The sequence below is a fragment of the Falco naumanni genome, chromosome 5 (genome assembly GCF_017639655.2).
Source record: "Falco naumanni isolate bFalNau1 chromosome 5, bFalNau1.pat, whole genome shotgun sequence".
Classification (NCBI taxonomy): Eukaryota; Metazoa; Chordata; class Aves; order Falconiformes; family Falconidae; genus Falco; species Falco naumanni.
The window spans coordinates 8,256,571-8,280,104 of record NC_054058.1 but is presented as its reverse complement, the minus strand read 5'-3'; the positions used below and the strand labels follow the sequence as shown (position 1 = coordinate 8,280,104).

General features: G+C 40.1%; 1 protein-coding gene across 2 annotated transcripts in view; it reads left to right on the top strand.

Moving 5' to 3' along the window:
• TULP3 (TUB like protein 3) overlaps nucleotides 1-23,534 on the top strand; it is a 33,086-nt gene that overhangs the window by 2,194 nt on the left and 7,358 nt on the right. For both annotated transcript variants that reach the window (XM_040596108.1, XM_040596109.1), the window contains exons 2-8: nucleotides 11,767-11,818; nucleotides 16,681-16,843; nucleotides 17,603-17,779; nucleotides 19,623-19,753; nucleotides 22,206-22,403; nucleotides 22,896-23,008; nucleotides 23,406-23,520. In XM_040596108.1, coding sequence (XP_040452042.1) covers nucleotides 11,767-11,818; nucleotides 16,681-16,843; nucleotides 17,603-17,779; nucleotides 19,623-19,753; nucleotides 22,206-22,403; nucleotides 22,896-23,008; nucleotides 23,406-23,520 — 949 coding nt within the window. The remainder of the gene's footprint in view (nucleotides 1-11,766; nucleotides 11,819-16,680; nucleotides 16,844-17,602; nucleotides 17,780-19,622; nucleotides 19,754-22,205; nucleotides 22,404-22,895; nucleotides 23,009-23,405; nucleotides 23,521-23,534) is intronic.

Sequence of the window (23,534 nt, the reverse complement as noted above, 5' to 3'; positions counted from 1 at the left end):
ATTTTTTAAAAAATTGAGAAGGAATTGGGTTCTTGTGGTAGCGCGTATTTTAGAATCTTGGAGACTGGTGAACTTCACCTTTTTGCACACTAATTATACAGTGTACAGGAATACTTAAAGCTTCCCACATGCTGCCTTCCAAATGTGCTTCAGCTTCTGACTTGCAGATGTCATGTATGAGGAACATAACTTTCAAGGTGCAAAAATCTTGACTGAGTCTAGAGAAACAACACAAAAAACCTGGGTGTCAACTACAGCAGTCCCTCCCATAATGTGGATGCTTCTTGGGTGACTAGACACACACACATGAATTAGGGGGTTTCAGTTTGTGAACTCAGGAGCTCTGGGATACTTCCACAGTGTCTTCAAAAGGTAATGAAGAAAAAGGGCCTATTTTCAATAAGCTCACTTTTCAAAAGATGATGAGCCCATGGACTGAAAAAGGTTCAAAAGTAATTTCATATATTGTTGTCCGGCCAAAAGCCCTTTCCGTATTTGAAAAATGGTAGTGTAGTTGAGGTTATCAGGAATCTTGGTAGTTGCTGGACTTGACTGTTTTGTGTAGTTGCACTTTAATTATAATTTTGTTGGGGAAAAAAGACAAAATTCTTTGCTAATGATTTTGGCTGTACTTGTAATCCAGAGAAGACAGAGAAGTGTAAGTTACCTTTTAAAAGCCTGTCAGCATCTCCGTTAGTCCTTGGGTATATTTTTCTGGCCCCGGGTGACCTTCTTGAAATCAACAAGCAGTGTTTTGTAAATTCCAGGATTTATAATTCTGCAAACCTTATCCTTAGATAAGAGAATTGGCTTAATATCTTGTTTGCTTTACCCCTTTCAAGTCTGAACAGTATAACAAGATATCTATCCAAAATGATATAATTCTGTAAATATTTTATAAATGTGGCTGAGATGTACTCCTACAAGCACAGTTTTGAAACAAAAGAAAACCTTTTGTGACTGCAATTTGAAGCTGCTGCTGTCAGTGTGAATGAAGAAGGAATCATCTTACTTAAGATGTAGACAGCAGTGGCAGGAGGGAAAAAAGTAGCAACGCTGTTGTTACCTCTCACTAAAATTTCCAACTACAACTTGAAACGCACTTGGTAACTGCAATTGTTATAACAATGAAAGTTGTCTTAAAGCTACACTTTGTTTGATTTGTCTCTTCAGTTTCTAGAAAGTTCTTCTCCCATCTCTCACGATTTAGAATTTAGGTTACTGATGACACATCTTTATAGAGACAAATATTATTTTTCTCTTCTGGGGTTTTTTTTTGGTTGTTGTTGTTTGTTTTTTTTTTAACCACTGTTGGTATGGCATCTATAGGAGGGACAAGTGCCCCGATTTCAACGTAATTATTATTTTGTATGTGTGAAAACTTCCTGCAAGCAGACTTTCACTGGGATAACTCCAGACTCTTGTTCTGTCACTGAGGCACAGCTGGGTGATCTCCAAAATAAAAATGTTGATTGTGTTGTAATTGGGTCATGGGATGAATTCTCTTCTAAGTGGATTTGCTGATATGCCTAGAGCTGTTGTCTTAGACTACATCAAGAACATTTACCCTTATTCCTAGTGTTGTTTAAAACACATTCTGTGGGATGTTAGAACTCTTACTGCCTGTGTTACTGTAATAGAAGTCTGTGTTCACTTCTGCACTCCTTTCACATTTAGCATTTTTATGTGAAATCTGAGCTAAAAAAAGAACAAGAATCTAAATCTAGCAGCAGTGTCTTGCTAAGTCACCTAGTTTGGGATGGAAGTTAAATTTTGCTGTTTTCATCTCTAATGGCTTCCCCTTTCAATTTTTTTGGAAAAACTGGGCTGGGATTAGAAGTCCACGATCAGTTCTAGAGTGTGAGTTCAGAAAATTTCATTTATGTTCCTTCCTCCATTTTTAGGTTGAAAGACTATAAAACAAGTGCAATTTGTGGCATAGAAGTATATAATTATTATCAGGGAATTTATGAGTTTTGCTATTTAGTCTGGGTTAAGCATACTGTGTGCTATTTAACTGCTGACTTTGTTGCTAGGAGAGAAGAGCAACTGCTTTACCTTTCACTGGTTCATGTTGTAATGGGGTACGACAACAAAAGTGACAGACAGGGTTAAATAATTCACAAACGGAAGATGAGGGAAGAGCAACTGATGTAATCTACCTGGACTTATGGAAAGCTTTTGATGCTGTCCCATGCAACATCCTTGTCTCTAAACTGGAGAGACATGGATTTGACAGATGGACTGCTCAGTGGATAAGGAATTGGCTGGATGGTCACACTCAAAAGAGTTGCAGTCACCAGTCTCCACTTGGACATTGAGCTGTAGATGAATGGTTCCTCACGGGTCTGTACCGGGACCAGTGCTGTTCAACGTCTTTGTCAGTGACGTGGACAATGGGATCAAGTGCACCCTCAGCAAGTTTGCCAGTGACACCAGGCTGAGTGGTGCAGTTGACGTGCTGGGTGGAAGGGATGCTGTCCGGAGGGACCTTGACAGGCTTGAGAGGTGGGTCCGTGTGAAACTCATGAAGTTAACAAAGCAAAGAACAAGGTCCTGCACCTGGATTGGGGCAACCCCCAGTGTCAATACAGGCCAGGCGGAGAATGGATTGAGAGCAGCCCTGAGGAGAGGGACTTGGAAGTACTGATGGACAAAAAGCTCAGCATGGCCTGACAATGTGCACTTGTAGCCCAGAAAGCCAACGGAATCCTGGGCTGCATCAGAAGAAGCCTGGCCAGCAGGTCAAGAGAGGTGATTCTTCTGTTCCACTCTTGTAAGACCCCACCTGGAGTGCTGTGTTCAGCTCGGGCCCCAAATGTAAGGAGGACATGGACCTGTTGGAGTGAGTCCAGAGGTGATCGAAGGGCTGGAGCACCTCTCCTATGAAGACAGGCTGAGGGAGTTAAAGATTATTTAGTCTGGAGGAGGCCTTTTAATACTTAAAGGGGCCTTATAAGAAAGATAAGGACAGACAATAAATATAGTAGGGTCTGTAGAGATGGGGCAAGGTGTAATGGTTTGAAGCTGAAAGAGGGTAGACTTAGACTAGTTATTAGGAAGAAATTCTTTTACTGTGGGGATGGTGAGACACTGGAACAAGTTGCCCAGCGAAGCGGGTGCTCCATCTGTGGAAGTAAGTGTTAAGGCCAGGTTGAATGAGGCTTTGAGCAACCTGGTCTAGAAGGTGTCCCTGCCCACGGTGGGGGGTTGGAGCTAGATGATCTTTAAGGTCCCTTCCAACCCAAACAATTCTATGATCATAGGGGTCAGAATTCTAAGCCCCTGTGGAACTTTGCTCTTTCCTTGGCTAGAGCAATTTCTATAAATTAAATGACCCTGGGGTTTTGGAGAGTGTGGTTGAGAAGACGTTACATAGAAAGATGGTCTTCTGCTTATGGAATAAATGTCTCTTTCTTTTCCTTAGCAGAAACCTAAGTTTCATAAAATTCACCTGAATAAACATGATTTTGGAAGCATAGCATTCTGCATTTGTATTGGTGGTTAAAAGCTGAAAAGTCTTTTACTTGGGAAGTCACCAGCTGTGAACTCTCAAAGGAATGTGCCTGGCAGGAGATTCCTTGTCTCCCTTTTCTTAAAATAAACCCCCATTTTAAAACCCCCTGTTTTGCTACACGCCATCCCAGCATCTGTGATGGCTTTAGCAGTTAACGGCCCGTGTGGATTTCTGGCTCCTCTTGGCCTTCCTTCCAGAAAAAGAACACTCCTTTCATGTTAGGTATGCTGTAATGAATTACTTGAGACTTTTCTGGCTAAGGAAAACACACATCTACTTTCTGTTCTGGATAGCATAGTAGAGAATAACACAGGCTTTTCTTTGCATTATTCTTTATAGACCATATAGATCTACTAGCTTCTGTCCAGAGAGTGCTGCTTTATTTTCATTGCTCTGTTTCCTTGTTCCAAATAGGAGCAGCTAATCTTTGGTACCTGGTGAATGGTGTATGAAACACCAATCAGTGCGTAGTCAAAATAGCTCTGAGCTCAGAATTTAACATTTTTGTGATGCATGTGTTCTTGTGGCATTTTCTTGTAACAGCCTGTATTCTTTATTGTGATCTAGTTTATTAGATGTTAGACTCAAGCTCTAAATTATCTCCTTCTTGTGATCTCCAGAACTCAGAGACAGAATCATGGAGGTTGGAAGGGGCTTCTTGATATCATCTGGTCCATCCCCAATGCTCAAGCAGGGTCAGCATGGGCAGGCTGGGTTGCACAGGATGATGCCCAGTTAGGTTTTGAGTATCTCCAAAGATGGAGACTCCCCAGCCTTCCTTGGCTGTGTGTTTTGGTTTGGGTGGGTTTAGGCACATCTCTAGTCCGTGTGACTTCAAAGAGAAGTAACTAATAATTCCACAGTGAAGTTCTGTTTTTAAACTCAGAGGTAGGTAGAAGCAGAAGTTTTAAAGGAGTGACTTGCTTTTGTGTTTCTTTAGAATCTTCTTTAGTAAGTTGTAAATTGTTCAGATAATTGCTACACGTTATTGGCAGGAACATGCAGTGCCTAGAGGATTCAGGTGTATTTTAAAGTGGAGTAGGACATACAGATCTAGCCCCACACCACCCTGGTCTGGTAGCTGACTATTATTCTTACTAGCTCTCTTTATACTTTTCAAATATTCTGAGATAAGTCGTATTCAGTCTATATCATGAGGGACAGAATTTGCATATTAAAGCATAGCCAAGGCAGTCTGTATTCACAATAACTTATTCACTCATTCAGAATTGCTTCCAAAATTAAGTGTTCGCTGTTACCATGTCATTGTTCCCGTAATACTGTTCAGTAGGTGAAAAACTTGCTGAATTTGTGAAACCTTTCTCAAAATGGTGTGCTATGGGCATTAGACATCTGTGTGTGTTTGGTGGTGGTTGGAATCAAAGGTAAAAGGGATCTCACTGGAGAAAGGATTCTTTTTGTAAAAAAAGGCAGGCAGAGGCCAAAATTTGCCCTTATTGAAACATTGACTGCTCGAAAATAACATAACTGAAATGTTGATGCAACCTGAGCTGTCACTTGGAAATGGGTGTGTCATTTTACAGATGGTTCCCAGCAGATCCAGTGTACCTTGGAAGACTTACTGGTAGTTAATTTAATTATGAAGGAAAGAATATCCCATGTTTGCCAGCCTCCCCCCCGCCCCCCCTTTTCTGCCTTGGAGAGGGAAGAAAAATGTGATGATCTCCTCCTCACTCCTATGGATGCTATGTTATGCATTTTCCCAGAAATGAAAAAATTCCTTGTCAGTTGCAAGGAAAGCAGATGGGACTCCTCCCTTTTGTGGATTGGAAGGGGCATTACAGATAAATTTTGCTCCTCAACCAATTTCCAGAGACAGTATTGCAATTTTTGTTTGGAATACCTTTTGAGATATAAGAATCCTTCTTCAAATGATCTCTTACCTACAGCTTCTGCCTTCCTTCATAGCTGTAGTTCAGATGAGGAGAACAATTCTCGGGAAAGTTCTTTGGAGAATTAAGAGTGAAAACCCTTTTGTACCAGCTGACTTTGCATTTCTAAATGAAGTTGCTTTTACTTGCACTTCTACAGCTAAAAATAAAATCTAGCGGAAAAAGATGTGTGCCACAAGCCACATTCTTTTCATTCCCTAATTCTTAAGATCTGGGAATATTGCTCAGAGCCATAACTGCTGCTACCACATTAATAAACTGTCCTGCAAGGGAAAGGGAGTTAAGGAGCTTTGTTCGACTCTTGATGGAAGCAGCTCTCTGTAGAGTGAGAAATGGAACATAAGATATTGGGAATTTTGGGACATTTGTGGATGAAAATGGTGTTTTGTGCCTTGGAGTTCCTTTAAAGGAAGTAGAACAGTGAAACCGACTAAAATTTTAAGGATGTTGATTGTTAATGTATAGATTCATGTTCCTATCACTACTGAAAAAATGTGTTTGTTGAAAGAAGAGTTTATGTGTCAGACATACAAAATATCAAGCTTGTTTGTAGCAAGGCAGGGTAAACTCAAAACGTAATCCAGTTTAAAATGAGCTAAATGTTTCTGCTGGATGCTTTCCCTGAATCTCTCTGCCAAACTACAGAGTATCTGAATTTTTAGTACCTTCCCTAGAGCTGTGCACAAACAGGTGATACTTAATGAATGTCCCTTGCCAAGAATTCAGTGCATATACAGTGCTAATATATGCCTTAAAGAAGTTTATAACAATTAAAAAGCAAAACAAGCTATCTTTCCTTCTCTTGAGTCAGATTTGCTTTTAAGGTTGGGGTGAGGTCGGTTTCTGTCAGCTAGTCCGACCTGCTTAAAAGAGGCCAGAGACCCTTACTCTTTATTTATCAAATCTGTAACTACTTGAATTGTAGAATAGATTTAGCTATCTAGGAAACTTTTAAGTCTGCAAGGCTTTGCTACGTTACTTGTTTAGGATGAAAATTTAAGTACAGTGTTTCTTTAGTGGACGTATCTTTTTTGTTGAGTGCAGGAAAAACTATCTTGAGGGTTTTTTCCTTTAACATATTTCATGTTTGTCCAGTGAATTCTGGTCATGCGGAACATTTTCTCTATACAGGCTGCTCCTCTTGTGGCTCTTCTTGCTTTCTCTGATTGTTGCCTCTTACTCACAGCTGCAACCAGTCAATTCCTTGCAAAACTAGTCCATAATAAAGGCAACCTTTTATCTGCCTTTTTACAGCTTCAATAGTCAGAATATAAAAGGGACTTAATAGGTCCCTTGATAAAACTTGAAAGAAGAATTCTTAGCTCTCCCGTCTGGGATAACCATACCTGACATCTGAGATAGACTGTAGCCTTCCTCTATATCAGCTGGTTTTAGTATAATAATATTCAACCTTGATTAAAACCTGTTGTTTTCTGTTGAAAATCCACTCCATTATGTGTCCCAATGGTTAATTAGTCACAGTGTTAAATAAAAATTTTACTTGCAGTCTGAATTTGTTTAACTTCAGTTATGCACGACTGAATTTTGTTGTCTTCTCTGCCATCAATAGTAATTTGTGGCCTCAATTCCATGGAATACAGTGGAGTGTATTGATTCATTTTTCTCTTGAATAAACTGTAGGATGCATTCGAATCTTGTTAAGAGGTACCTTTTCCAGTCCTTGGACAATTTGTTCAGCTTTCTGCTGAACCCTCTTCAGTTCTTCAGAATCCTTTCTCTTGTGTAGACTTCAGACGGAACGGGAAGACCATTTTTAGACTGGTGGATCGCTTGCTTTCCCTATTTTCTATGTTCCCCTGCTTTAATATCAGACTTTTTCATTATTCTCAAAGTTGCATTATACTGTGAATTTGTATTTGGCTGATGCAATGGTAATTACTGCCAAATGCTTAGGACATAACTATTTTGGGTTTTCTAAGTAAAATATATTCAGGAATGCAGAGAAGTTGCAATGAAAACTGGAGTGTCAAGTCTGCCAATCCGTATGTATGCTTTGCAACATAGTTTGTAGTTCCAAAATTGCAGCGTGTAATTGAAAAACATGTCCATTCTGAAAGAGCTGTCAAGAGATGTAGTGTGCCTTTTTTTACAGAAACTAAAATAAACTGCATAAAAATGAAGCCTTAATTGCATATATGAACATCTGTTAAATATCTTATGACCTCTTCATTGTGGTTAGGTTTGATATTCTGAAAATGGTTAGGAAAGGCCAAATACCTCTACGGTAAATTTGTCGTTCATATTCCTATTGCAAGTTTGATTTCTGCTTATGATATGAAAACAAGGCTCATTCTGATGTCAGCAGGAATTTGAGGTGGCATCAATTAAAAATAAAGCATTCTGCTTTATGTTGGTCTATGCTGAATCTGGATATGGATCTGCAAGGAGGAATGGATCTGTGTCTCGCTGTCTTCTCCCACATTCAGATACGCTGTTGTATCTTCTCAGCTGAGTGTTTTTGTTAAATAGTTGCTTTCCCACCCTCATTTTTATTCTATATCTTGGATAATCATTAGTCTTCACTTCTGTGTTATATTCTGGGTCCCTTTTCCTTTCTGTGGCATGTCTGTTGGGCAGCTTTAGTAGGAGAGCTGCTGAATCCTGGTAGATGTAGCAGAGGAGTCGGTGGCAGGGTCTCCTGTTCTGCTCTGCTGCAGCGGCTGGGAAGAAGATTGTGGCAGGCTACCTCAGGATTTTCAGTTCTTACTTATCAAAGCTAAACCGCTGCTTTGGTGGTTGTGGGTTGGTTTTTTTTTTTTTTTTTTCCCCTGTTTTGAACTGTGGTGTTGTAGCTATGGAAATGCTGCTGATTTTTCCTGTTCCTACTGGATTTTTAACTCCTCTTACTGCATGTAAAGCCTTCAAGTAGAAAAGCATAGCATCACATAGTGGGTTTGCGTGGGCACGTCCGAAGAGCACTTAGATGTGCTGGTCTGTGTAGTCTGTCCGGCTGAAGGAGGATGGGTGTTCGGAGCCTGCAGCTGTATTAGCACACTGCTTGCATTCCTTTGTGGTGAGCTGGGGGAGTGACTCTGGCACAGCCTTTTCCTGGAAGGTCTGCAATAACACCAGCCCCGTGCTGGTGGGTAGAAAAAACACTGAAGTGTGTCTATGTGTGGGAAGCTCTTTTTTTTTGTCTGGTTATTATGTTATACTTCCAAGATGACCAAGTGCTGGAAGGAAGGTTGCAGGAGGAGTAAATAAAAAGTGTAATTTATTTATTTATTTTAGCTACAGTGCCACAGTGCTTATGGCTTTAATTGTTTCTTTTTGTTTTGCTCCACGTGTGAATCCTTGCACCTTATAATGGGAAGGATTGACATCTGCTTTCCTTCTGTAGCTTGCTACAAGGTGACTTTGGTCTGTGTTTAACGGTAAATTGTAAAAGAGAACAATCTCCTTATCTTCATCAAGCTCTGTGACCTGTTAGAATCTTTACTATTTCAACCATATTTGAGCCTCAGTTAAGCAACTGGAGGTGAGGCATTGTGTAATCTGTGTTATGGTCCTGTTCCCATAGTCTTCAGACATGTCTTTGTCACATAACTTTATTCCAATTTGGGTAGAAAACAATTAAAAAATACAAAGTAAATACTTTTGATTGCAGATTTCCACAAGGCGTATATTCAAGACCTAATATTTCAGTGTTTTGCCATCTTCCAGGTAAAAAGGAAAACCTGGAAACTTCTTTCCAGAAGCGGTAGTCTTTTAATTTTTATTTTCTCAAGAGGAGACTCAAATTGTTGGGGATGCATTTTCTATTAGGAAAAGCAACAAAATCACACACAGTAGCTTGTACCTACACAGGACACCTTTGTAGTTCTTTTTAATTAGATTTATGGACACATTCGTATATAATATTAATCAGAGCTACATAGATTGCTTTATAAACAAACTCCTGGCTGCAATTAACAAATGTTACCTCTTTAAGTCAGTAGGTGTATGAAAACAAAAGCAGTATTCCCCTCCCCCTTCTTTTTTGGTCGTGAATATTTTAGCTGGAGCTTTCAAGCATTTTTCAGACTTTGTCAAAGATGGCTTTTTCAGTCACCTCTATGCTTTAAATAAAGTTAAAATGTGACATGCTTTTTATGTTGAAGCTTCATAAGGCAACGCATGTATATCTCGCTGCACTCGGGAGATATGTTTCTGCATGTTTCTTTCTTAAATTGTGAATGTTTCTAGGTGGAGTTACTTTAACTGTTGCTGAGGGGATGTGCAATAGCTTTCCATCCCTCTTCAAGAAAGACATTAATTTTTCCAAGCCCTCCATTGCCTTTGAATCCAGTGTGCTACACATTACTGGCCCATGTGAGAAGTAATGTTAGTTTATAGAAACAAGGTGTTTTCAAGGTCCTACACCTGTTACGTGATGATACTTGAAATACATCAGGAAAAAAAAAATCAGAAAAAACCCCTATAGAAATAAGGAAAACTGCTAAGTAAAAAAACAATGGCAGTGGTAACTTACTTTAAAATACCATTACCTGGGCAGTAAGCATCAATTTTAGAGTATATAAGCTGTCATAAATTATGTGCCTATACAAAACGTTTTTTTTTTCCTGCACATTTCAGCCTTCTGGAATAGGGCCTGTGTTGGCTAGGGTACTCTGTCTGTAAGGAGCTCTGATCTGTTGTCTACTTGCCTGGAATTTTGAGTCAAATACAGATTTCCTAGGGGTTAAGGGGACTCTGAACCCTTTCTCCTCTTATCTCTGTGTGCTGTGATCCAGTTTCTGGCATGGGTTTTGCAGAACCCCTGTCTCTCTCCATCTCTCCACTTACCCTTGTTAGGGTTACGTTCAGCACTGTCCGCCAGCTTGTGACTTGACATCACTGGAAATTTTCTGCATACCTAGACCAGACAGAGAATTTCCTGTTTAAATTGAAATTTTGGCTAGCCCTGCTTTGCTGTGTGCCATGAATAATGTGTAATGTCTGTCTGTGTCACGTATGAAGTATCTTCTTCCTGATGCTTTCTTACTTCCCAGAGAGGTCTTTGTCAAAGTTGTGTAGGAAGAAGCAGCACAACTGTGGCAGGCAGAGCATGGGCTTACTTGACAATTAACTTTTCCCCTTTCTAGGATTAGCTGCTCTAAATTGCACTTTATGCAATAATTCATTATCGTACACAATGAAGTGGGAAGCCTGTATGGAACATGACTTAGAACGATGATGTGGTTTAACCCCAGCCGGCGACTAGGCACCATGCAGCTGCTTGCTCACTCCCCCCCACAGTGTGATCAGGGAGAGAATGGGAAGAGTAGAAGTGAGAAAACTCATGGGATGGGATAAAGACAGTTTAAGAAGTAAAGCAAAAAGCCTCACATGCAAGCACAGCAAAACAAGGAATTCTTTCCCTCCTTCCCCATGGGCAGGCAGATGCTCAGCCATCCCCAGGAAAGCCGGGCTCCATCACGCATAACGGTTACCTGGGAAAACAAAAGCCATAATGCCAAACATCATCTCCCTCCTTCTTCCCCCAGTTTATCTACTAAGCATGACGTTCAATGGTACGGAATATCCTTTTGGCCAGTTCTGCTGTCCTGGCTGTGCGCCCTCCAGCTTTCTGGGTGGCAGGGCCTGAGAAACTGAAAGGTCATTTACTTGGTATAAACATCCCCTAGCACCAACCTGAAACATTGTGTGCCATCAACACTGTTCTCACACAAAATGCAAAACACAGCACTGCACCAGCTACTAAGAAGAAAATTAATTCTATCCCAGCTGTAACCAGGACAAATGAAAAACTAGAGTTCTTACAAAAGTTATCTATAAAACACTTAGTGAAATAATTACTCTGTCATCTCTAGGAATTAATACCAGGTGTTGCAAACACAGATTCTGTCAGGTATTGACAGTAGTTCTGGGATAGTCTGGCAGGAGGAGAATATGGTGTAGGTTAGAGGCCAAGACAAAACCTAAAACTCTGAGTTAATTTGGGATTGGGTATTTTGTGAAGGAGCGGGGACTTTGCTGAATTGGTTTGAAGTGGGTTAAGCCTTCAGATATAATAGTGGCTCATAGCCCACTTCAATAGTGGCTCATAATCCACCCATCAGTAACAAAACCTTTGTTGATTACAAAGTGCTTTCAAAACAGTTTACTAAGGTGGTTAAACTAGTTTGGTCCTATTTATGACAGAATATGAAGTGTGTGTTGTTTTTTAATGCCCTGTAAATTGGTGGGATAAAAGTCATGTCTTACAACTGTTTTAAAGTCTTGATTGTGAAGTTGTAGTCTGTGAATGTCCTTTGCTCTTATGATGCAAACTGTTTACTAGCAATAATTAATTTGTTTCTTTCCCTTTCCCAGCATCTTTGAGGATGAAAGCATGAAACTGCGACAGCTGAAACTAGAGAATCAGGTAAATAATGGTGCTGAAAACTAGTAAAAATAAGTATAGGAAAACAAACATTAGCCATCTAGAGACTTGAGAAATGGGGATGAAGTGCTAAAAATGCTTGATCATCGAAGGAATACAAACAATTTATTGCTAACATTTTTTCTTTAAAGATTTTCATGGCTTTTTTTAGTTTTAAGTCGACCTTACTTTGGCGTGTAGGCTTGATTTCTTTGATACATTTATTTTTCATACATCCTTTCGTTTTATTTGGGTTGAGTCATCGCAATGATGGAATGAATCAAAAGAGAGGAAGGCTGAAGGAATTAAGCCTCAAAGGAAAAGAAAAAGCTTCCCCAAGCTTTAGAAAGATCTCCCTAACACTGCTGTTGAGAAAGATTTCCGGTATCTTTCAAAGCGTTTATAGCCAAGCGTTTGTCAAATACAGGTCTCAGTTTCTAAAGCACTGTTTGCTGGATGCTTATATCACCATATTCTTCAAGGTAACGGAGTATCCATCCTTAATATTCTTCCTCTGTGAAATTTTAAATGCTTATACGTAGATTAGAAGATGTGAGATTATTATGATTCTCTAGCTGGCCATTTCACATGGACCACAAATCACTGTCTTGCATTAAATTCATCTGTGTTCAAACTCAAGTACGTTTTTTAGGAAGTCTCTCCCTCAGCTGAGGACCTTTAAATCCAGACATAAGTCTTTAGGCAATTGTTGCAGTGGATAATAACCCTCTTTACCAGAATTTGTTCCATAGTTCTAGTCTGAGTTTGCTTAGCTTTTACTTCAGACAGCGGGTTTATTACCAACTTTTATCTGAGTGTATAGACTCACTTATCTAAAACACTTTAGAGTCAAGTAGTAAAATTTATCTTTGGTCATAGGATAATCCTTTTACCTGTAGCTATCCGTAAGCTTGTGGTTGGTTTGTTTGTTTTTTAAAAGCATTAGTTTAAGTAATCAGTAAAAGAGCATTTAATGCCAAATGCCACTCAGTAAGAAGTTCCAAAACTAAGGATGGTCTGACTGCTTGGTGATGAACCTCAGTGTCAGTTTTAGGACTGTTGTCTTGGGCCACAAGTGGTAATCGCTTGCTCTTAGTGATAGGCATTGTGGTCGATGTATGCCTAGTTTCAGACCTTGCCAAGGGGATGCATTGCTGTTCTGCCAAAATAAAGCTGCTGGGCTGGGTGGAATTCCCTCAGAGCAGCTGTCAGCTGAGCCATGGAAAGGTGAGTTTAAAGAATTCCTACCCTCTTGCAATTTTGTTTCAGGCTTTCTTGGGTTTGGTTGAGATGGCAATCGTCTGCAAAACCAACAGCTAGAAAATGTCACTAAAATATATTTTAACATCACCACCCACCCACCCCATCTTGCAAATGAGATTTATTGAGAAATGCTAAGTCTCTAGTTTAGGATTGTATATTCAGGTTTGAGTATTAACTTTTAAAGTCTACTTTTTAACTTTTACATGAATAATAGTATGCTTTCTGAAGAAATAGTGGTCAATAGGAGATCACTATTAGACATGATAGCCTCATTGCTGGTTGTAGCTGATTCGCCGCTTGATCAAGTTGCTTTAAACATTTATAGGAATTGGGATTAAAAAAATGCAAACATTTTTAATCCAGCAGGATCATGTTTAGAATTTTTGCCCATACACAGAATCTGGAATAAGCATTTGCCACAGCAAAGACATATGCCTGTCATCCATCTTTAGGACAGGTTTGGAAACCCTGTAATTGCAGTAAAATAAAAATATTATTATAATAATGCATGACATCAACTTCCATCTGTGGGCCAGCTGTGCCTGCCAGGATGCTTTTATTTAGAATGCTGCCTGTTCCTCCAGGGGAGAGTGTGTGGCTGCTCAGGCAGTGCTTACTTCCCCAGCAGCAGAAGGTGTCTCTGTGTCTTTTGAGGCACCTGCAGCTCAGAGTGCACTGCCTCCGTCTCCCTGTGAGTGGAGAGTGTGAAGCTGAAGGTGTATTTCTGAATGCACCTGGTATGGTAGTTACTCTTGACATGAAGTTTCATTGATGCCATCATCACTAGCATTGTCACTGCTGCCTCAGCATGAACTAAGGAGGAGCTGGAAGAGTGGAGAGGATGTTTCAGAGCTAGGATCCATTCTACCTGGCCTACTGAGGTAGGACCATGCCAAATAATTAGTATGGTATTGCACCTTCAGCGGTGAAGTGATTGGAACCTTCTTGTTCATCACAGTTGTAGAAATAACACTAAGCTCGTTGTCGTATTAGTCTGCATTGGTAGACTCATCTGACACATCTGACTTAAGTTTGTTGGAAACTCATTAGAACTGGAGTTGGTGGTTTGTGATCCTTTAATCGTCCTGTATTCTGGTGTTATATTTTCCTGTGGTGCAAAGAAAATGTATCTGAGAGTATTTAATACAGAGTTCACAAAATCCTGAACAAATCATGATAATCTGTATCTGTTACTTATTTAATGGGTTAAGTGTTCTGGTGTCCTGTTCATGAACTATCTAAACTTTTTGTTGTAATATTATATGAATTTTTAGTGTAACATCGAGCTGGAGGAAAAGGCTAGTTAGTAGACAAAATGAAACACAATATTTTCTTTTTTTTCTGCTTCATTTTAGTGGAATAAGTGAGAATGCATAGTACTGAAGGTAAGGCTGCTCTGCCACCTTATGTAGAGAAAATGAACTGCTGCTGTCTGTGCTGTCAGTGGACTTTTACATATTTTTTTTTTCTATCTCAATAAGCAAAGTGGTAAAGAGAAGCCTTTCGAAAACAAATTAAATTACTATCAAGTTTTGTTACTTTGATTATCTTGAAGTTCTTGCAATAAGAGGATTGGTCACATCTAACAGCAGTAAATTATATGTTTCAATATAAACCAATATGATTCTGTTGTATTGGTGAGTCTTAGAAGCTCTTTGATGAAACATAATGTAAGAAAAAAAATTTTTTGAGACTGGTGAGCACTGTAATGTTTAAAAAAAGCTCATCTGATCGAATAATCAGTTAAGTAGCTTTGAAAGTTATTATATCCTCTATTGATCCCAAATTAAATTTCCCATTCTATCAGTAGCTTTGTACCTTCTTACTGCCTTTAGGATATGTCTGGTTTTGGTTTTTTGTCTATTTGTCAGGTAGAGAAACCTTGACAACATTTTTTCTCAAATGTTTATTCTGAGTATAATGTTTTCATTCTTGCTTTCCTTCTCTCCTTCGGTTTAAACTATTGGAGATCTATAAACTATCACAAAATTTTTACTTTTCCTCAGCATTAATTTAAAAACCAAACCAACAACACAAACAAATGCAAATTCTTCTGGAGGGTCTGACTACATTTCTAGAAAATAAATTTTATCTGTAATGAGCATTTTCTAAGAGTATGACTTCTGCTGGTCATTTTTCTTTTCTTCTTCTAGACTGATGTGATAGTCTCTTTGGAATTCTCTGTAATTTTTGCCCTGCAGGACAATCCTTGCAAATAATTCTGCAGTAACAAACACTACTTGTATTGCAGCCCAGTCTTCAAAGTGTAATTATGAGTTTAAATAAAAAAAGATCATTTTGGTCTGGGTTTTTTGCTTTTTTGTGGTGGTTTTTATTTTGTTTTTTTTTTTTAGGTTTTTTTTTGTGTGTGTGTAATTTTGGGTTTTTGTTGTTAGGTTGGGGTTTTTTGTTTGGTTGGGGGGTTTCTTGCTTTTTAAAAATATTTTTTAGATAAGTGCTTGAAAAGCAGGAAGAATTAAGGACCAAGGGCTGAGTTGTTTTAGAATTCCTCAGGGAGAGGTTGCCCGAGAAACTAACCTCACTTGAGACAAAAAGTCTAGTAGGAGAGGAAAGAACCAACAAGAGAGAGAAAAAGCATAACAGGAGAGGAAAGGGTTCCAAAGATGTCTATGTCTCAACTGGATTAAATTGGTGGTATTGTTTAGCTGCTGGATCCTTGGAGACTGAAAAGAATTTGATGGAGAATGGCTTTCTACCATCAAGAACAGCTTTGAGGGGGGTGTTCAGGTACCTTAGAAGCAGGCACGGTTAAACTGCATCTACAGCAAGGGGCTTGCACATCATTTGTGTAGTGGTGCATTACAGAATATTAGAATATGATTTTTTTCCTTCTTCATGTATTGCCTTAACTTCTAAGGATTAAGTGTGGGTGTCTTTAAAACGGCGCAATGTTCGCGTTTGCTTTAAGTCTTCTATTCTCATTTAGTAGGAAATCATAAACATCAAATCTTGGAAACATAACGTTTTATTTTTTAACATTTGAATTTACTGTTCTTTCCTTTCAGTCCTGAATTACGTGGAAAAATTTTGCAAAGTAGATCAATTTTCCTTTTATTGGATCGGTCCTATTTTAATGACTATAGCTTTTGGTTTGGATTTTTTGTCGTTTTTAAAATGTTTTTCTCCCTTCAAGTCTTACCTGTCACCATTGGTTTCTGGGAACTATTTGGTTTGAGTTCTCCCTGTAAGATGATAGCTTTTGAGACAAAAACCTTTTTCTTTGCAAGTCCTGGCTTTCATATTGGATTATAAATGACTACTGATTTTGTCTATTCATATTAAACATTACTGCAATTTAGACTGGATGAAATGAATTCAGATTATCTTCTGATAGTCTCAGGAAAGATCAGAAAATAAGCAGGTGTACACATCAGCCACTGATGGAGAATCAAAGGCGATGTCTCCCTCCAAAGACACAGTGATATCTGTGTCTAGGATTTTTGTAAGAGACTACAAGAGTATTCCAGGTTTATTGGAGATCCTGATCGGTGACGTGCCATTGCCAATAGCTGAGGCATGGTTTCTGCCTCTCTGGATGTGGTTACTCATCCTTATTTCATGCTTTTTTCTTTATTTCATAGAGAGCTCTTCTAGAGAAAAAGCAGAGGAAGAAACGTCTTGATCCCTTGATGGTACAGCCAAATCCTGAGGCAAAGCTGCGTAGGTCAAAGCCCAAAGGGTGTGAGGAGCAGACTCCTTTAGTAGAAACTCCTGCCCCTTTCCACAGTGATGTTGTTTTACATGGTAAGCAATCAACCTGATCGCATAATGTTCCCCAAAATGCCAGTGCATGCATTTTATGTCACGGATGGGCACCTACATTGCTGTGACAGTGGTCAAGTGATAAACAAGACTGATTACATAGCTTTCTAGGTACGAGAGTGGAATCGTAGTACAGTATGATTGAGCAGTACTGAACTGTAAAAAACAAACAAATGTGCCAGACCCTGACATCCAGACATCTCTGCCAATTATGAAAAGCAGGTGGACAGCTGTGTTGCATGTTTAAACATGGAAATTTCATTTCTACCAAAAAGGTATAGAGGACATCCATTTACATTTTTTTCTGCCTGTGGCTGTAGATACTTTTATAAAATTGATTTGTGATACTCACTGTAGAGCACTTGCTTATTGGCGCAGGAGCAATGAAGGAACGTGAAGAAAAAGAAAACAGAGTAGTTGCCCGTAAATAATTTTAAGAATGTCAATGTGTATGGCAAATACAACTCATTTTAATTGCTTAAGCCCTTGTAAAAAAAGTAAACACAATCACTATATTTATAAATTGATAAACTGATGCCTGATATGTTTATGGTAGCAGGTGGCCTGTACCAGAGTCAGGCCTGGCTCCCCCCAGGTATTCTGACAAAAGTTGAACAAGTATCCATCAGTACTTTAAAGGGATGCTTGAGCAAGGGAAGAGGAAAAGAACCACCATCCTGGGATGCTGTTTTATTTAGTGGTAAAAAACACTTTAGCATTCTGTTTCATTTTGGCCTGCAGGCATTGATGGACCAGCTGCTTTCCTGAAATCAGAAGTGCAAGATTTGGGGACCAAGCTCCAAACCCTCTCTGCTGGATCTTCCAAAATGGAAGACAATACAGATCAGGAAAATGATGGAGAGGCTCTAACAGACACAGCAGGCAAGCCAGATCTGCAAGAGATCCTACAGAAACGAGGTAAGAGTTGATAATGGGCAAAGTTCTTTTTTGGGGCTTTTCTATGTCTTATAATTTTTTTCAGTAGTATTATAAAAACTAAAAAATATGAGGAATCATGAAATAAGTGTCTGTAGGATATTACTTTTAAATGCAGACTACTAGATTCTACAGCATGTAGAAATACAGAACTGCAGTTCTTTGTTCTGATATTAATTGGAACATAACGGTTATGTTTTAAAGATTTATCAATGTGCTGTGTACTTTGTGGCCTTTCCAAGGAAGTTGGTGACAAAATGCTATACTTTACATTTTGCTAAAGTTTGGGGTGTTTTTATTCCAGATATTATATATATATATCTGGATATGATGCTTGAATATTTTCACAACAGCAGAACCCTCTAGAGCCAGTAAATGCAGTAATTTAACTGCTGAGGAGACTAACAGGAAAGGTGCTCTTCCTGAGTCAGAGGCTGTCACAATCAACAGTTTTAGAGTTTTATATTCAACAGTTTATATCCCATTGAGAAGTTTCTCAGTGGAGTGTCCATCTCTGTCTGCCAAGTATCTTATGTTGCTGCCAGTACCACAGGAAACCTTTTTTGTTGCATGCAGCCTAAGCACTTTGCAGCAAAATAATGGCTAGTGTTTAATATGGTACGCAGCTTGTTTTTGTTTTGCAGAGCCTGTCTCCCAGAATGTTTCCAGTACGCTTTATGTGTTAAGGTACTACTGTATGTAGAAATACTTCCATCCAGTTGTCAGACGCAACAGCTGCTTACCTATGGGTAGCAACATTGCACAAGAGTTAGGAAAGGAAGCAGGAGAGACTATCCAGAAACTTCAGGGGAAATTAGTTGGAGGTAGAATATAAATAGTGAATTTTGAAATTGGCTGGAGTACTAGGGCTAACGCCTTTCCTCTTTCCAAATGTGCTTTGGGAAGTTTACTGGCAGGTTGTTAAGACCACATTTTCTGTTTCATCTGAGACAAAGAACTTCCAGCAGTGCCCCTTCTATGTAGTGCCATGTTGGAGCACTGTTATGATATTGGCTCTCAGCGAATAATTCAGCTTAGCAGGCCAAGTGTAGTGCTTTATGTGCTTTTCCATTCTACAGTCAAATTAAAGAATGGAATCACAGAACAAAATGATTCAGTTCCAAGTGGAAGGAAACACCAAACAGTGATGTGTATGGAAGCTCTTTATAAATGTCTTTATCCAGAGTTCTTTTAGTTGTATACCCACAGTCGTCTCGACGTTACTGTGCTCAGGTTAAGATTAAATAAATAAGTGCTGAAACTACTCAGTCTGCACTTCCTTTTAAAAAATCAAATGATTGGTAGTATTCATGAGACCTGAGTTATTGCTACTCATGTAAGAATAGGAGGGGTTCTTACTGAAAAATTATACTCTGTTTCAGTGTGTATATAACTAAAGGGAAATGGTAAAGGATGTAAACTGTACAGAGTCCAACTTATAGGATAAACATCAGCTTATTGATCTGGATTTCCTTTTTCTGTTCTTAAGATGTGGAGGGCTTTTTTGCATGAAAACAGGCAAAATTAATTCAGTCATGGCATATACTAAGCAGTATGTTACGTCATGTAATATCATGTAAAATATGTGTTAATAAAAGCCTGACAGCTGCTTAATCATCTGCACAGTGACAGCTGCAAAATGTCGCTAGGGTTTTGAATTACAAGGCTCGGGAAGCAATATAGCACATGAAGAAAATCAGCAGTTGAGACAACATAAATTAATTAAAAGAGCGAATAGCTATGCAAAAGTCATGTGAATTAGTGATGCCATGAACTCATGACACCTTCTTTCAGAAGTTACCTGCTTGATCTTGTATTCTGACAGGAATTTCAGGCAGTTTGAATTTTGATGAGGAGGACACAGAGGAGGAAGAAGCTAGTAAGAGACCAGCATCTCATTCACCCTGTCCTGAATCTGAGAGGCCTAGTTCTGCAACCAGTGAGAAATCTTTTGCAGTAAGTCTTGCAATCCATTTCTGATAAAAGGTGGGGCATGTGCCTGATTTTAGTACTAACCCCCTGAGCACTGTGTTAAAATATAGTAGTTGCAACTACAGTAGCTAGCATATTAATCCCTGAAGGCAGAGGAAGGTCGTGCTTATCAGGTTATCTGAATGAAAGGCCATAGAGTTAAGCACAAAGACTTAGTAATGATCAAAGGAACAGTGGTGGGCAGAGGAACCCAAGCAGCCTAATCAGTGAAATGGGAACACAATGAATCAACTACTCCTATGATACTCAAAGGAGACAGAATAGGCCATTGTCTCTGGTGTAAAATCCACCAGGATGACTCAGAGCAACTGCAAACTGAAGAGGGATCGCTACCTGGAGGTTTGCAGCATTTATGGTGGGATGCAAGGAGGAACAGGATTTTGGGATGCAACAGAGAATTCTGGGATTGGACAAAACTTGTGATGGGGTGTTTGGGGGAAGGGACTCGAGGGAAAAGAAAAAGGTCGAAGTGGATCAGGGAGTAATAAGCACGGGAAAATAGGGGGGTAAAAGGCACCAGGTGCATGTAAACAGCTGCAGGACAGTATGCTTGTCCAAATCTTGTGCCTGATTACTGCAGCGTGTCCTACCATCTTCTAAAACTCCGCTTCTAATTGTTCCCTCTGTGAATGTATTCCTCCGTGTGTGTGAGTTACATACATACGCTGACAACTATATGCTGGGCTAGTCAGTGAGTCGGAAGAGACCAGCATCAGGAAGACCCAGGGTCCGAGCTAGTGACCAGATAAAGGGCAGAGGGTTTGGGCGCGGGTGCTTAAAGGTCCATGCCGCTATTCAGAAGACCTGTGTGAGTATATGTGTGAGGTGGTTGTCCCATAAGTGGGTTCATTACCTGGTGTACAGCACCATTTCACACACCGAGTTGAGGTATTCCTTTATTTGTTTATTCTGGTTTGCACGAAGTAGGGAGCTAGGTGGTAACCCACAAATGCCTAGCTCCCCAGTTGTCAAAACTTTACAGTATTTATACAGTTTAGGATACAAAGACATCAGCCCTCATTGGTTACAAGTTACTAAACTCCTTCGTTACTTAGTGCTCCACTTCCCCTTTGTCAAATAATTATTTCACTTCTCATGTTAATTAGTTTACCTGCTCAGTCTCAACTTCTTTTGGGTCTGGGGTCCTCCTGTCAGAATTACCTTTACCCTAGTTTTGCTGAGCTCATTGCCTGAGATGAGCTTCCTATCAGCCCATCCATCCCGTGGAGGCGCTTCCTTTGTGAAGTTCCTTTTCTGAACAAAAGGATTTGCTGGTGCTTAACAAAGCGCTTAGCAGGACAAAGAAGTGCTTGTAACCTGAATTAACATCAACAACTCATTGGCTCCAACTGTCTGAAACCACCAACACATTCAGCTCCACCAACCACCCAACATCAAGGTGACTCTGTGCATGTTGTGCTGCAAGAGGTCTGGGTGTTAGCTGCTTGGGGTACTGGGAGATATGTGGTGGGGGGTGCTGGAGGGGGTGTGTGTGTGAAAGCCACTGGTGAATTTCAAGTCTGTGTGTGTGTCTGTGTGTTTTCACTCAGACTTCCTACCGGCTGTACCTGGGAATGGGGGTAAACCAGCAACCTCATCTCCAAGGTCCAGTAAGGGAGGAATCTCCTGGGTTCCACAACCCACAGGATTCAGCTACCTCTCAGAAAAAATTACTTTAATGATCTATACCGGATTTCCATTAGAATTCCAGTTCCTTTGGTGACCATAACTTGCACCCTGATTGTACCCATTGTTCTAAAGCAGGGGTCCTCAAACTTTTTAAATAGGGGGCCGGCGTGCGGATTAAGTGGCACAAAGTCATCTGCAGCTGCTTGGTTTCCCTCCCCCCCCCGTCTGTAAATACAGGGGAGCTGGATTGAGGACCCTGGGGGGCTGTATCCAGCCCGCGGGCTGTAATTTGAGGAGCCCTGCTCTAAAGTCTTTCAGCATTTAGTTGGGAAGGTTCCAGCATCAGCTCACTCTGTTTCTGCTACTGTTCTGAACCAACATAATCTTGGTGCTCACTTCAGTCACAAAAATCCTAGCCTGTCTTCCTGCAGCATCCATCAGTCCAGTTTAGCATGCTGCCTCATTTCCCACAGAGTGTTTGAAGTTCTAAAGGCAGAGAGGCTCTTTGCTTAGAATATTTAGTGTCTCAACCTATTTTCCCCTTCCTAGTAATTCACTCGTCTCTGGTTAATGGGTACTTTTTCTCTCCTCCCCTTGGAGGGCTAGTCTTTCCTCGGAGTAACAGCCACTTTCTTCAGAGAAACAGAGCTGGTATCTCGTTTAAATTTCCTTTCACAAATACCTTCTTGAGACATGAGATCTTCTGTTTCAACAGACCTTTCTTTTCTTGGAATACTGGAGCCTCTGATGTGATATTAATTTGCTAATATGATGGTTCTTCCCACAGGAAACAGGTGCTTCCTGTAGTCCATCCCCTCAAGCAGATGCACAGCTGGGAGAGGTAGAGAACTTGGAGGATTTTGCATTACGCCCTGCACCCCGTGGCATTACAGTCAAGTGCCGAATCACTAGAGATAAGAAGGGAATGGACCGGGGCCTGTTTCCCACTTATTACATGCATCTGGAAAGGGACGACAACAGAAAGGTATTGGAAGCAGCACACAGTATCTTGGGTATTGTATTCCTACCGCTGAGTTTTTTTGGTGTAAGGGAGAACTTCTGGTAAGAAACCAGAAGCTGAGGAGAGCCAGCACGCGGATGAGGACAGCTTATATTTGCCCAAGGCACTAAGGAGGGATTTGGCAGGTTTAAAAGCCATAATACAATGAAAAATTAAATTAAAATAGTATCAAATTGTCAAAGATAAAAAAAGAGGAGGGAGACTGAGGTGCTCCAGAAGAAAAGGAGGGGAGACTAGAAAGGACAGTTGCATTAAATCTAGGCTGCCAAGTGAGCTGATTGGAGGGATAGGATTTCAGGGTGTGCGCTTGTGGAAGAGATCAAAATTTGGAGACGGTAAAAACAGCACAGAGCACAAAGGGGAATGGATGTGGGAAATGGAGAGATAACTGTTTGGGTAGCAATGCCTCTGCATTCTTACAAAGCTCCAGTCTTGATCAACGTTTTGTATTTCCAGACATTCCTTCTTGCAGGGAGAAAACGAAAAAAGAGCAAAACATCCAATTACCTCATATCAGTCGACCCAACCGATTTATCTCGGGAAGGGGAAAGTTTCATTGGAAAACTCAGGTGAGAACCACAGATGAAAACTACAGACAGGAGAGACTGGATTTTCATTTTAGTTGCGTTGGGTTTATGAATTAGCAATCTGGTATCGGTTCAGAGAGAATGGACACACATCATCCTGCTTAATGTAATCTGTATTCGCCTGGGTTGACAACCTTTCCTCAGCGTTACCGTTCACGGTGGCTGTTCAGAGAAGGAATTCTGGCTTGGTGCTTTTCCAGGATAGTTTACAGGCTCTGTTCACCATAGGCACTTTGCGGAAGCTCCTTACTGAGCTGGCAACAGGAAGACTCAGACGGCAGGAGATGTGTGATTTCACTGTGTTGTAGAAATATCTGCAGAAGATGACAAAACTTTCCACTGATGCCTCTCTCTCTGTCTTTCCATAACCTGACATTAGGTCAAACCTCATGGGAACTAAATTTACAGTCTACGACCATGGAGTTAGCCCAGTCAAGGCACAAGGGCTAGTGGAAAAGGCTCATACAAGACAGGAGCTTGCAGCTATTTGTTACGTAAGTGGTGCCTC